At 44.8% G+C, this 15632-nt stretch overlaps 1 protein-coding gene across 1 annotated transcript in view; it reads left to right on the top strand.

Moving 5' to 3' along the window:
• Nucleotides 1–347: 347 nt before the first annotated feature.
• SH3BGRL2 (SH3 domain binding glutamate rich protein like 2) overlaps nucleotides 348–15632 on the top strand; it is a 55008-nt gene continuing 39723 nt past the window's right edge. The window contains exon 1 of the mRNA XM_082474307.1: nucleotides 348–552. Coding sequence (XP_082330433.1) covers nucleotides 508–552 — 45 coding nt within the window. The 5' untranslated portion in view covers nucleotides 348–507. The remainder of the gene's footprint in view (nucleotides 553–15632) is intronic.

Raw genomic sequence — 15632 nt, 5'->3', positions numbered from 1 at the left:
TGCGAGGGGATGCTCCCACACCAGTAAACCACAACACTGAAACCCCAGCTCGGACTTTGAACCAAGCTCTTCTTGCCTAGTTTTCTTTATTCCCCCCTCGTCTCGCCAGGATCCTCGCCACCCCCATCATAGCTTCTTCCCGGCCTCGGGTGGCCTTCCAGCCACCTGCGCGCGTCCGGCATCGACGCGCAGCAAGGAGGCGGTTGGTAGGAGCTCAAGTCCACCGCCATCCTGGGCAGCTGCGGAGACTACAACTCCCATCACGCCCCGCAGCCGGCTCCCTCCCCTCCCCTCTGCCCCTCCTCTCTACCTTGACCGGCGGTCGGGAAGCTCTCAGCTTTTATCTGCAGACCGGGCGGGAGGGATCCGGCTCCCTGCGGTCTTCCCAGACCGGAGCGTTGTGCCCGGTGGTGGCGGTGGCGGCGGCTCTCAGCCGAGTTCTGCCTCCGCGTCCGCGCCAGCCCGGAGCCTCCGGGGGCCGACGGTCAGTCCCGGCGCGGCGAGAGGATGGTCATCCGCGTGTTCATCGCCTCCTCCTCGGGCTTCGTGGCGGTGAGCACGTAGGGGACCGGCCGCGGGCCGGGTCTGCGTGGTAGGGGCAGCGGGGCGCCGGTTCTGCGGGAGGCGCGCGGCGCTCGCCCCTGTGCGTCTCGGCGCGCTGCGCGTCCGGCGGCGGGAGCCGGCGCCGGGCAGGTGATCCATCAGCCTCGGACAATGAAATAGGGCGGGGAGCCAAGGTTGGTGGGGGACCCCGGACTCACCCACGTGCCCACCCTGCACGGCCTGAGAGGGAGACAGGAAAATGGAGTCGGCGGGAAGCCCCCAGCTCCAGTTGAGTGGCTCGGGGATTTGGGGATGGGTGGTCCGAGAGCTTCGGGGGTCCCGCTTCCCTTGATGTCAGTTCTTGCCGATTTGGGACACTCAGCCCGGTTCTGTGTTGTACGGGAGCTTATCAGGCTGCTTGGTTTGCTAACCTAGCTCCTGAATGGAACAAGTTTAAGTGGAACTTATTCTCCACTCTCTGTGCCCCGCCACCAAGCACGTTTCTTCAGTTTTATACCTGCTCAGAGAGAACAGTAAACCAGGTTTGTCCTGTCGTGCCAGGGGTTTTTGTTTTGTCTTTTTTCTTTGGCCTCAGGTACTATAAATATTTTTACATCTATGTGTAAAATGTGGTGCGTTAGGTTTCTTTCCCGCAGTAATGCTGTGCTCAGTTTCATCTTGGGGATATATAAATTGTGGTCTCTTTAATTATTTTAAGCTGCTTTGTTTGGTCGACATTCTTGAATTTTTTTTTAGGAAGAAGTTACATAGCTAGATGTCAGACTTTAGGGAAAAATTCAGTAATATACTTGATAGCCCACTGAATAAGACAGGTAGCAATATGTTCTACACGATTATTAAGATTTGGTTACCTTAGCAAGAGTTAAACTCTAGATTTAAGAGGCTCTTTGGTGAGATACAGAATCAAATACATCAAAAAGTGCAATGCTGATAGCTTAAAATTTGGTCTGGCCAGTTGGTTGCCTGCCCAGCAACTCAACCAGATTTTCCCCAAATTTGTTTCTGAAGCAGGTGAGATGGAGGATGGAAGAAAATGTTGTTTGCAACACAACACTGAGGTTTTTTATTTAAAAAGGAATTAACTTACAATAGAAAAAAAGGCCCCCTTTTGCATTAGTTACAGTAGATGGGAAATTCCAACTTATCTTTGTCTGCAGGCATGCCCTGGTCCCCCAGATTCTGATAGTTTTGGTGTTTCTTGTTATTTGGGGCTGCTTAGTCATATCTGCCTTTTATAGATGTCTGCACTGAAGCTGCACTTCATGTGTTTGGAAACCCATACTGTTTCATGGATAGATTTTTTTTCCAATTCACTTCTTCATAAGAGTGCTACAAAGCTTTTGGTTTCACCGTTAACTTGCGTGCTCCGATAATTGTTGCAATAGCATTTTATTGATTGAAAAAGGGATGCTTTATGTATTAAGAAGCCTACGCTACCTATGGTGGACAAGTCAAACCTACGGTAATGACTTGGCTTATCCTGTAAGAAGGTCGTATATCAAGAGAGTTCTGGGACCCCACATTTCTGTTTCCTCAATTCCATTAACAAATATTTATTGCCTGCCTGCTGTGTGCCTTTTTAACTTTTAAATTTAATGTTGGGTGTTTTGCACATGAAGCTAGACCTAAGAGACCCCAGTTTTGAGGCAGACTGACGAGTGGTGTGAGTTTGGTTGAAGTACCTCATCTCTGCTGGAGTTTCTTGTCCATAGAATGAAGGGTTGTGATGAATAACTCAGCATTGCACTCTGGCTTTAAAGTGCTTTGAATTAATTAGTTGGGTAAATGTGGCTACATCCTCATAATGACTTCTTTCACACTGACAATATACATGTTAGTATCAAAGTGACTTTATTCTTTTTCTCTGGTGTTTTACTGGGATGGCTCAGGTCCCCTCACTAACACACCCGGTAGTATGTGTTCCAACAAGATACGGTTTCAGCTGGAAGACATACTCTGTTATCACATGCCATATGTACAGCCCATAAATGCTAATTATGTATTTTAAAGTACCTGATCTTTTCGGGTCTCAGACAATCCTCAGTCATTGAGTCTCTCCAATTGTAAACTTATCTCCTATATCAGTACAGAGTTTTTCTGTAATTATGTAACATCAATACTTTGGGTGAGGATAAATTTATGCTTCTGTGCAAGAATGGTGATTTCTAAGAGATAGTGAAGTTGTTTAGGTCAGCTCTTGAGCAGAAGAGGCTCACTAGGGCTTATGGCATTATGCCGTATTGAGCTGTGAGGGAACAGCTGTGTTTTCCCTCCAGCGGTGTTGCATTGACCATTGTCTCTGTTTCATTCGGTGACCAACCATGACCAGCAAGTGCACGGGAGAACAAATAATGTGATGCCCAAGTCAGTTTGGTTTCAGCTGGAGTGGATTAAACCACAAGGAAGGAATGTGGCTAGAAGTAGACGTGGCCAAGTAAGTCCCAGGAATTTCCAAAAAAAGATGCTCTGCCCCAGTCAACAATAGATTTAAACAATCTATCTGGGGAAAACTCTCCTATCTTGTTCTGATTTGCCTGAACTCTCCAGCTTCAACACCTAACAGTGGTAGTTAGAATAATTAACACAAGGGGTGATTGCCCTTTTCTCTTCCCCAGCTCCAAGTAAAATCTGCTTTTATAGGAAATAAAAGCAATGCCACATTATTATGCTATGGATACTTGAAAATCAGATTTCTTATGCAGCTGATCATGCTGCTGTCATTCATATCATAGAGAAGGGCACTTTATTTCAGTCCTAAGAAAACAGTGTAGTTGTAGAAGTGCCGTTTTAAAATCTAATTTATTCTGGTTGTATACCCAGAAGGGGAGGTCTTGGTAACTTTATCCAGGAAATATATTAATATGACTTTTTAATGTAAAAACATTGAAGTCAGTCGATTATTTCATTCGTTCATTGTTTTATTCACTCAACAAGCATTTGCTAAGGGTCTGCTGCTTGCCTAGCTCTGTCCTTGGTCTTGTGGGAATTGGAGGAGGGCAGAGGGTGGGCTTTCTGTCCTCAAGGAATTCAGGTGGGAATCAGGTGGGGAGATAAGATAGGAAAGGTGAAACCACCAGTAATAAAGTACAACCCAAGGACACATGCCTCTTTCAGGAACATTCTTTACCAGAGATAGAAATAATATAGGCGATGGAGGGATGCATTGCAGGATGTCAGATAAGGAGGAAATGTGCCAGAAATCATAAAATATGCATGTGGGAGCCTCAGGCAGATGGCAGAGAGAGGGATTGAGTTGGATTTGGCGCCCGGGAGAGAGTGCCTGAGCCCATCTTGTTCAGGCTGGAAAGGGAGGAACCTTAGGTGGGAGCCGGGCAGGCAGCAGGGGTCCCTGTGGACCTCTTTTGAGTGCGGAGTAGACTCTGAGTCCTTGAAAGCAGCCCGTGATAACAAACTCCAGAGTACTCAACATCTCAGAGATGTCTTCAGGATCTGCAGGGTCTGGCGTGCTGTCTGGAGCCTTTTGTCCCCAGGGAGAGACCCATGGTATGTGATTTCAGAAGAATCTTTGCCCTCCTGCTTGCTTGCCTTGACTAAAATTTCTCAAAAAGGAAGGAAAGTTTCTCACTCTTTGTGAAAAGTTCTTGGGCTCAGTTGTGAGAGCTGGAAGGATACTGAAAGAGATTTTCTAGTGAAGTCCAACCACCTCATTTCACAGAGAAGGAAATTTGGGCCTAGAGATTAAATGACTTGCCCTAAGGTCATTAATGGCAGTCAGTGCTGAGCTGAGGGTTAAATGGAGGCCAGGTCTCCTGACTCCTGAATGTATTCCTTTGTGCATTCATTCAGCCCTGCATTCGTTCATGCCTTGATTGACTCATGCGCTTATCAATCATTGAAAACCTATTAAGTACCAGGCTCTCTGGTAGGTGCTGTTAGGTGTATGATGGTCAGCAGAAGAGGCGTAAATCAGTGCGGACCCTCCACAGCCCAAAGACTTGGGGTGCAAACCATTTCTTCAAGGAGAATGAAGGGCTGATGCTGGCTTGGGGGATGTTTCCATGGGACAAGGGGAAATGAGTTAGACAGAAGTAGTATATCCCTGGATGTTGGAGGGGACCGTCACGGGGAGGGAAAGGTACAAAGAAAGCAGAATTGGAAGCAGGGTTGGAAGACATGGACCTCTGTCCACGGCTGCAGCTGTGTTTTCAGGTGGGTGTGGGAGTGGAGGGGAAACACGTAGAAACTATGCTCAGAGTCGTTACACTCTTCTTTTAGCTGCAGAAAGGCGTGCCCATGCTTTGCTTTGTGTGACTTAGGACTGTTTTAAACGTGCAATGATCAGATCCATGAAAATGATCAAAATGCATTGTGAAGCTTCGTTTGTATAAGGGAGCTTCTGAAAGGAGCTCCAAGGTGGTTAAAGTCAGGATGTGACCATATAAAACAGACTGAGCATTAATTCCTAAGTGATTCTAATGCCAAAAAAAAGCTAGTGCTGGTAAGCCTGGGCTTGCTAGGATCTTTAACTCAATCCTGAAGTCACATGGCAAGGTTTTTTTCCCATTTTACAGATGGAGAGACTGAAGTTAACTGACCTGATTGAGATCAAACACAGTAGATGGTGGGATGCTGAGTCAAAGTCTGGCAGGCAGGTGGCTCCAAAGCTTCTAGAGCAAAATTTCTCCACTATGGGCCCTTGGCGGAATGAAAGTACCAGGGCTGCTCCACATCCTGCAGGGTACTGGACAGTCCCCTGTGAGGGCTGCCCGATGCAAAATGCCAGTGGTACCCCTGACAAGAAACGGTGCCGAAGGGCGTTGGCAGGGGAGGGGAGGGAGGGAGTTTAGGGAAGTGGCAGGAGCATTATGAGAAATAATTAGGAGAAACAGGAATAAGTTGGCAGTGCAAGGACAAAGTTGTAAGGGAATGTCAGGCTGGGAAGGCTTGTGTATTGGTTTTCTAGGGCTGCCATTAACACAGTACCGAGAACTGTGGGGGCTTAAACAACAGAAATCTGTCTCCCAGTTCTGGAAGCTAGAAGGCGAGATCAGGGTGTTGGCAGGCTTGCTTCCTTCTGAGGGCTGTGAGGGAGACTGTTCTCTGCCTCTCTCCTAACTTCTGACGGTTTGCTGGTAATCTTTGGCACTCCCCCTTGGCGTGTAGATTATGACCCTGATACCTGTCTTCATGTCCACATGGCATTCCCCGTGTGTGTGTCCTCTGTGTCTACATTTCCCCTTTTTATATTGAGCTTCAGCCTACCCTATTGGCCTAATCTTAACTTGATCGTTTGCAAAGGTCCTATTTCCAAATAAGGTCACGTTCACAGGTACCGGGGGTTAGGACATCAGCATCTTTTAGGGGGACACAGTTCAGTTCCCATAACAGCATGCAAGTTGACAGTTGAAATAGAAGGACTAATTGATGGCATTTCCCCCCTTTAGTTGGAAAGACTATGGGCGAATTTCCTGAATCTTAAAGTCAGCAGCTGGATATGGAATTATAGTCAATGTATATACTAAGGTCCATTGCTAGAAAGGGAGATGTGTCGATATCCCAAGTGAAGACCTGACCTCAGTTTTTCTAGTTCATCTTAATATTTCCCAAATTTGATATTTTTTCCATTCTATGATACTTTAAACTTGTAAATATAATCAAGGGCATGGACTTCTTTACGAAATTAGGGACTTTTTAAAATCCATGTGCATTAGGACATTTTAAATAAATATTTCATTCGATTTGAGGAAACTAAATTTTGACATCTGTTTATATAAAAGTATGAGGTGGTTTCCACATCGCAGGAATGTAAGCCTAATTGAGTCTTGTTTATTTCTGTATTTTTCAAATTTTTGATCAAAAACAGAAAACAGCTATTGTGAAAAAACCCCCCAACAATTCTACAGGAAGCAGTGTGAGATACTAACTCTAAAGAATATTTCTTCTTCAGATTTTTCGTGTTTAATTTATAAAAAGTTCTGAAATGAATTTTTTTTTCCAGTAAAGTTAGAAATGGGTGACAGAATGGAAAAATTCTAGATTCTTAGTGAATGTTTCACTTTTAACATAAAAGTTAGTATGACTTAACGATCATTATATATGAAAGTTTGAAACACTGCATTTTGAAATGCAGATTTGAAAAAAACTGGATCAAGAAATTATTAGTTTAGCTGCCAAGGGTTAATCTTTTTAAAATTTGCCCTCCAAACTCTAAACTCAGAAGGAGACCCTCTTAGGTTTCATCAATTTTTCAGTAGGGACTGCTTTAAGGGGTGTTAGTTTAGCTGCAGAGTTTATTAGAAACTTAAGTTCTCATTTTTTTAAAATTAATTAATTAATTTATTTATTTTTGGCTGTGTTGGGTCTTCGTTTCTGTGCGAGGGCTTTCTCCAGTTGCAGCAAGCGGGGGCCACTCTTCATCGCGGTGCGCGGGCCTCTCACCGTCGTGGCCTCTCTTGTTGCGGAGCACAGACTCCAGACGCGCAGGCTCAGTAGTTGTGGCTCATGGGCCCAGTTGCTCCGCAGCATGTGGGATCTTCCCAGACCAGGGCTCGAACCCGTATCCCCTGCATTGGCAGGCAGATTCTCAACCACTGCGCCACCAGGGAAGCCCTTAAGTTCTCATTTAAAACACATTATTTTTCTGTGATCAATTTTATATTACTCTGTTTATCCATTTTGCAGAAAAGGAGCTTAGCTTTCCAGATGAGAAATGTAGTGAAAAGTTATTTTTTCTCGGAAATTGCCAATGCTTTTTAACATGTGAGGGAAATCCTCTACTCCTGATCATGTACAGTTCTCTTTTTGGGCCCTCTTTCTCGTTGTAGCTTAACAACAAGTCGCTGAAACCTTCTGTTTGGTGTTTTTTAGACCAATAGGGATCAGCACTTAACTGTTGCCGGAGTTTTGATGGGCAGTTGGTGTGGCTGGGAGCGTGGGACGGGGCGGTCAGAGGTTGGAAATGGACACCAGCTGCGTGAGCATCTAGTTGAAAGCAGTGGTTTCCCTCTGTCCTCTGAAAAGGCTTATCTGAGTTTATCTGCCAGCACAGGCTAGTCCCCCAGGAACTGGGCTGTGGTAATTTAAGGTTAGAGTTGTTATTTCTTTTATGTTTGATTGCTTTGTTCCCAAACGCTGAAAAAGAAATCGACTGAGGAAAAGTACCTAATGGAATGTTTCCCTTCTGGACTCACGACAACTCTGCTGTAGGACTGAAAGCTGAGCTAGATGCTGGCAGAGGGGCCCCCGACCTTATAATCCCAGGGACTTTTAGGCTGGTATGGCCCCTGGGAGACTCTGGAACGGTTTGATTGGTCTCCTAGATCTGATACCTTGGTTTACCATTGACAGCTTATGTATTCCTGAGGGGACCTGACTCTTTTGGGCTGGCTTCGTAACTGGCAAAACCCCAAGGGGGGTTTCCTGGAGCTGACCCCTGAGAGTGGAGGGGTGTGTCTGCCTCGTTGTGGCACCTTTGTGTGCACCCTGCCAGTATTAGCTCAGAGCTCCCAAAGCTGGAAAGGGAACACTGGCTGTGACTGCGGGCAGAGAGTTCTACTACTTCAGGATGCATTTTCCATTTCCTACTGGTGATGGATAGCCCAGATCTGGAAATGGCTTTTTGTCACCTTGGCTCTAGTGGCTTGGGAGTGGAGGGCTAAGAGTAAGAGGTGACTTGCTTGACAGGTCAGTTCAGTGGTATTTGGTAAATGCAAAATATATGTAGTTAAAGTCAGCAGCTATTGCTACACACGAATCCAATGTTAAAAACAAAACAACCAACAAGGACCCACTGTACAGTACAGGGAACTATACTCAATATCTTGTAATAACCTATAAGGGAAAAGAACCTGAAAAAGAATAGATATAGATATATGTATATCTGAATCACTTTGCTGTACACCTGAAACTAACACAACATTGTAAATCAATTATACTTCAATATAAAAAAGGTAAATAAAAAAATACACCACCTGTGTGCAACTTAAGTTGGGAAAGAGTTTATAATATCTGACTTAAATCAGTTCATGAACACCATCCGATTTCAAATAAGTTCAAGTGAAAACAAAACAAAACAAAGCAAAACAAAAAAACCCAAAGCAACACAGCCAACATAGCTTTTGAGTTAGTTTGTTTTCCTTCTGTGGGTTGTACAAGGAGTGGGAGTATGGTCTCCATTCATGACGTTCCCATGTGGATTGAAGCTTCCAGGTTCTCTGCTTTAGTAATCATGTTCATCAGGATAGTTCCTTTGACTGGAAATTGGTCATTTCCATAAGCCTGGATCCCCAGTTGACAGGAGGTTTGGGCTACACTGTCATTTTATGATAAACTACATACTAGCCAAAGTAGGTCTTTGGATTGAATACCTACTGATTTATTTAATTCTGGAGTCAGTTTACATTCAACCCATGCACCTACTTCTGCCTCATCTTTGGATTATCTACCATTGGAGAGATATCACCCAGTGCAGCACGTGGGCTACATTGGTGTAGCCTCATGGTTAAGGCGGGGCTTGGTCCAAACCCTAGTCTGCCATTGGTGAGCGACATGACCTTAGGCAAGGAACCTCAGCCCCTTCACTTGTAAAAGTGGGACAGCAGTGGTACCTTCTGTGTAGGATTGCTGTGAGCATTGAAGGCCTGAAGTATTCCACATACAGTGCCAGGTGCATAGAAAGTACTTGGTGCATTTTATCCATTATTTCTATTATATGATTATTAACAGCAGCAGCAGTAGTAATAGCAGTAATAAAAACATGAAAAAAATTATAACCCTGAATTGTGCAAGATCTTTAATCATCAAAATATTACATACAGTACATAATGCTTACTAAGCCAAGGATACATGCATGCTGATATAATTTTTGGAGAATTTTTGGTAAATTTAAGTGTAAAGAGTTTTCAACTGAAATTTGAAGAAGAACATTACAATTTGAGGTCGTTCCCCAACAAACCACTTAATTAGAGTTCTTCTGTAATTTTTGAACACTTTATAGGGACACAGCATGCTGTGCACAAGTCACTAAACCATATTTATCCACAGCCTACAAAGTGCTTACTATGATGCAAATGGGCACTATTCCTTTGCTGGGCACAGTACATGATTTTAGAGTCCTCATCTGATTTAAGGCTTCCTAAACTTGGCAAGTAGATTCCATCCCAAATGGCAGCTCTGTCTGATGAATGGTGACTGCCTGCAGAGCTGGGAGAGGGGTTTTGGAGCCTTGTCTGGGATCAGCTGGAAAACACCCAGTGTGATGTTTTTGTTAGTTTGTTTGTTTGTTGTTTTTGACTGCATTGGGTCTTCATTGCTGCGTGTGGGCTATCTCTAGTTGCGGCGAGCAGGGGGCTACTCTTTGTTGCGGTGAGCGGGGGCTACTCTTTGTTGCGGTGTGCGGGCTTCTCATTGTGGTGGCTTCTCTTGTTGCGGAGCACGGGCTCTAGGCGCGCGGGCTTCAGTAGTTGTGGCACGCAGGCTTAGTAGTTGGGGCTCACGGGCTCTAGAGCACAGGCTCAGTAGTTGTGGCGCCGCAGCATGTGGGATCTTCCCAGACCAGGGCTCCAACCCGTGTCCCCTGCATTGGCAGGCGGATTCTTAACCACTGCGCCACCAGGGAAGCCCCCCCCCGTTCTCTTTTTGTCAAAGAAATGAATTTGATTTGTGCACCCACGCTGCCTTTTGTTGTAGACTGGCTGATTCCTTTTCCACCGGCGTGCGTTTCCTGTCGAGTGAGAGCATATGACACATGCATGCTCTGTAGTGAGTTCCGTAGTGATATGTTAATAGTGAGCTTGGTTCTAAGAATTAACCGAGATGAGATGATTAATAATTCACCTTTTTACATGCCTTTTCCATTGAAGGAGGGAAAACAGCGTCATCCTTCTAACGAGATTCAGTCTGCATGTTAGGTTCAGAGCGTGTAGGAAAACCTCACTGGCTGCTGAGAGCTTCTACCTTCAGGGCCACACCTTTTGGCCTTGCATCTTGGGCCCTCTGATCTGAATGTGCCCTACCTTCGCAGCATTTTCTTTCACTATTCCTTAGACCACTGTATACACACACCAGACTTTTTTTAAACCCCTGCCTTCTGTGCGTGTTCTCATGCTGCTTTCCTTGCCTTGACTGTGCCAACCTTGCATCGAAACTGGTCAGAATCCCCCCCCTTCTTTGAAGCCCATGCCAATAACATTTCCCAACGAAGGCATCCCTCCTTCGTCCTCCAAACTGGGAGGATGCTGTATCCACAGCCCTCCAGGCTGTGGAACTGCTCTCCTGGCACCCAACGCATTTCACCCTTGGCTACAATTATTTTGTACCCAGGTTGGTTTGCATGCCAAGTTCTAAGCTCGTTGCGGTCAGGTCCTTTTCATCTTCTTATCACCCACTGCCCCACGTTTCCTGTTAGAGAGCTTGGCGTGTTGTATTTATTGATCACGTGGAAAAGAAATATTGTTTCTGTAGCTTCCACATCAAAAACAAAAGCTAATAAAAGTTGGTGACCATGCCAGGGCGGGACTGGAGTGGAGTATGTGGTAGACGAAAGTCTGATTGGAAAACAGAAAGGCTGCGAGGGCCATGATTTATTTCGCTGCTTTGTAAATAAGGGGCATGAAGAATCTACGTTATCAGGGATAATTTTATTACAGTGTTACGTCTCTTACCCAGGTATCATAATTCTAGAGCCTTCGTTTGGGAGGAAGCAGGGAGACCTCTGAGAGGCCGTCAGCTGTTCTACATTCAGCGGAGCAGGGGTCAGGGAGCTGCCCTCAGGGCCTCACCCAGAAGACTGGGAACGCAGTAGGCCCCTGCAGCCTCGGGCCCCGCTGAGGGAGCACCAGGGGAAGCTCTGAGAAGGGACAGTCACCTTCTGAAAGCAGAAATGGAGAATTCCAGAAGCACAGCTTTGGGCTCTGTTCGGCATAAAGTAAAACAGCGGGCTCTTGTGAGTGGGCTCTGAGAATGTCAGTGCACCACATCAAAGGACAAAAATGGGCCAGAAGGATGATGCCTTGTCCAGAACAGATGAGATCAGGTTTGGCACATTTTGGTTTGATGTACCCTGCTGAACAATGCAGGAACACGTGTGGTGCACTTCAGAAAGATTTCTAAAATAAAAGTAGCTTAAAACAAGATAATAATACATCTGTGCTCACAGGGCCAAGTTTCAATTATACGGAAAACCCCACTCTCCAGTCCCAGGAGAAAGTAACTTACTTGCTCTTAACTCTGTGCCCGTGTGGCCTGCCACTTCTCTTTCTCTCTACCTTTCGATATCACAGCTGTAGACTCTTCTTCCTCATCATCTTAGGAGCCGTTGATTTTATATTCTTTCTGTATTTCTCATGCTGTGCTTCTCTTCCTTGCTTCCACATGAGCTGCAGCGTTTATAGCCCATCCCGGCACCTTCCCCACGGAGCACCTGCCTTTGGGCTGCCCTGGCCCTGTGGGCACTCCTGTGTTAGTGCCAGTTTTATATGGAAGTTACTTGTTGACAAGCCCTGTCTCCACCCCCTTCCCCAACGACTATGCACTGCATCACACTGGAGGCCTTGGTTTGTCACTTACGTTCCCCTAGTTACTAGGGCAGAGTTTACAGCCTCGCAAGGTCTCCACAAGGTCTTGTAAAACCTGTTGAGTGAACCATGCCTCCTTGACCTTTTAGAGACTTCGGTTTTTCTTTGTGCTGCATCTATCTGCTCTCTCTCTAATTCCTTTTTTTTTTTTTTCAGTTTTAATATTTTTTTCATTGAAGTATAGTTGCTTTACAATGTTGTGTTAATTTCTCATTCTTTGTTAACTTCTCCACTGACTCTTTGGAGTCAAGACGGAATGCAGAAACGACATGGCTGAAGATAATGAGGAATCTGAGGTGGAGACACCAGAATTTGGAGGCACTCTTCAAGACAGACTGTCTTATCTGGGCTGCAGGAATCAGGGTCGTCTGTGGGAAGGGTGAGAGCTTGCAGAGATTCGAGCTAGCTTTGAAAGCTCCTAGTGGCGGTTGTGTGGCATCGAAACAGAATGGAGTGTCCAGCTGAATGGGAATTTTCAGCAGACAAGGCGCACTAACCAGCCTGGCTCAGTAGCCCGAGGAGGGAAGAGAAGGTCCATGGAATGCGGGTGAGAAGGCCCAGACTTTCTCTGAGGCGTCAGTGTGCACCGACTATGGAAATACTAATTCATTATACGATCCCCCTAAGAATGTAATTGTGAGAACAATCTGCTGTCCCCATATTATTTGTCAAATGTAAATAGATAATAGTTTCTAGATCACCTCTTAGGATCTCTTTTCGCACATCTGAGAATGGACTGACATAGAATTGGGAGGAACCTATTCCAAACGCTCTGTTGCAGGGCAGCACCTCCGGCCGTTGATAAAAGCATGGCTTTTGGCTGCAGTCCTGTCGTTCTTGGTGGAAAATACCATCCTCAGCAGGATTTCCTCATTACTGCAGAGGATTTGGACTATTACAGCAAGTTTTGCTGGAGCAGGTTTTTTTTTACAAACTCTCCTCTAATTAACAGGAAGCATGTGTGTGAACAGTAGTGTATAATTTTCATAGATAGTCTTGCAAAATAGTGGCATTTTAAGTTCATATTTTATACTTGGCTGACTTTTTCCTTTAAGGAAGTAAACATGTAATCTTGACAGGGAATGTGAAAACAGTAACATCAAACCACCCACATCTTTCATTCCAGGTTTTTGCTAATGTTTTTTATGGCTTCGCATTGCCAAGTACTACAAGTTGTTTTGTTTTCGTTTTTGTTTTTTTCAAAATGCAGAGTAAAAGCAATTTATTGCATGAGCTGATGGAGACATTAGTTAAAGCCATTTATATTGCATCAGGCAGGTGGGGAAGGAGACATATCAGCTAAGAGGTATGTGATGAGAAGGTCCTCGGAGCCACCCTGCTGAGTCCCCGGGGGGACACAGACGTGACACACACGTGGTCTTCATCCGCCAGAGGAATTTACGGTTAAGTTGGGGAAAGAGGCACAGATACACGCCACTGTTATAAACAGCGCCAGGCTGTATATCATTAAATGGTGGTGACCGTGGGTATAATGGGCGTTTGACGAAAAGAGGATCTGGGAGGGCTGTGGTTGGTGTAAGTCAGGGTTTCTCAGCATCAGCACTGTTGACGTTCTGGGGGGCTGTCCTGTCCATCACGGGGTGTCTAGCGGCATCCCTGGCCTCTGCCCACTAGATGCCAGTTGTACCTGCCAACTGTGACAACCAAAAATGTCTGCAGACATTGACAGCTGTTTCCTGGGGGGAACGAAATTGCCCCAACTGAGAACCACTGGGTAGGCGTAGTTGATCGCAGTGTGGGCTTTGGGCTGAACCTTGAAGAATAAATAGAACTTGGTCAGGAAGTGTGGACTATATGGAGATGATTTAGTTAACAGAGGCCATTATGTAAAGACCCAGTCAATTTCTTTTTTTTCTTTTTTCTTTATTTACTTGTTTACTTATTTATATATTGGAGTATAGTTAATTTACAATATTGTGTATGTGTCAAGTGTACAGCAAAATGATTCAGTTATACATATATATATTCTTTTTCAGAGTCTTTTCCATTATAAGTTATTACAAGGTATTGAGTATAGTTCACTGTGCTATACAGTAGGTCTTTGTTAAGGATCCAGTGGATATTTTTGAGGTGGGAGTGACGTTTAGGTGGGTATTTGTCATTTGGCCTGTCTCTGGATTTAGGCTTCAGTCATCTGATTATTCCCACTTAGAAACCTTTTCTCGTTGCTTGCCCTTGGACCATGATTTTGAACTGGTCATTGTCTATTTGAAACTTTCATTTGTACGTTTTACACCTTGTGTTCACATTATGTGTGTCCTTCTCTCGGGATTTTTAAACAATATAATGTCTTTGGCACAGGGTAACTTTTGTGATTATTTGACAATGCTTAAAGCTGTTCCCTAAAGAAGTGAAGGAGAATGCGTTTTGGTTCATTTGCATCTTCTGTGAATGGAAAAAGATCTGTGCCTTGGGCACTGTTTTTATAGTGGTGTTGGTAGGTCTGTGTCTCTCTACTCCTAATTTGGATTCTTGTTTGGACCCCTGGATGGCACTGGTGTCAGGTTGTGGAGGCTGATGGCTTAGCCTGTGGCCATGGTCCTTTGTTCATGTCTTCTCTAGAAGCTTTGAAGAACTTTAGTTTGCTGAAATTCCACCTCCCACTTGAACTTTTCTTTTTAATTTTATTGAAGTGTAGTTGGTTTACAGTATTGTGTTAATTCTGCTGTACAGCAAAGTGATTCAGTTATACATATATGTATTCTTTTCCATTATGGTTTATCACAGGATATTGAATAGTTCCCTGTGCTATTCAGTAGGACCTTGTTGTTTATCCATTCTGTATATAATAGTTTGCATCTGCTAATCCCAAACTCCCAATCCATCCCTCCCCCACCCCACCCCCTTCTGCCACTTACTTTTATTTATTTATTTACTTATTTTTAATTAATTAATTAATTTATTTTATCTTTATTTATTTTTGGCTGCACTGGGTCTTCGTTGCTGTGTGCGGGCTTTCTCTAGCTGAGGCAAGCTGGGGCTACTCTTTGTTGCGGTGCGCGGGCTTCTCATTGTGGTGGCTTCTCTCGTTGTGGAGCACGGGCTCTAGGCGCGTGGGCTTCAGTAGTTGTGGCACGCGGGCTCAGTAGTTGTGGCTCGCGGGGCTCTAGAGCGCAGGCTCAGTAGTTGTGGCACACGGGCTTAGTTGCTCCACCTGCCACTTACTTTTTAATTACCCCTCTTTTCTTTCTTTGAACATATTGCACATACTTATTGTATGTTCCATATCTGATCATTTTAATATCTGAAGTGTTTGTGAGTTTTTTTCTTCCCTTCTGTTTTTGCATCTCTGACTTATGGTGCATTGTATGTTTCTGGAATGCTTAATTTTTAAATAGTAACTGCTTCCTTGCTAATATCTTGAAACTAGTTGCTTGAAATAATGCATGGAACTTAAGGCTTTGTATTTTCGTTTGGGATGATATTCTGGGACTAGAATTCTTGGTTTCCCAATTCCTAGACGTAAATCGCTCGGCAGAATGGGGAAGCGGATGTGGGGCTGCTTGTTAGGAG

The sequence above is a fragment of the Balaenoptera physalus genome (genome assembly GCF_965194825.1).
Source record: "Balaenoptera physalus genome assembly, chromosome: 9".
Taxonomy (NCBI): Eukaryota; Metazoa; Chordata; class Mammalia; order Artiodactyla; family Balaenopteridae; genus Balaenoptera; species Balaenoptera physalus.
Note: the sequence above shows the minus strand (reverse complement) of the source record. Positions and strands in the feature narration are given on the sequence as shown.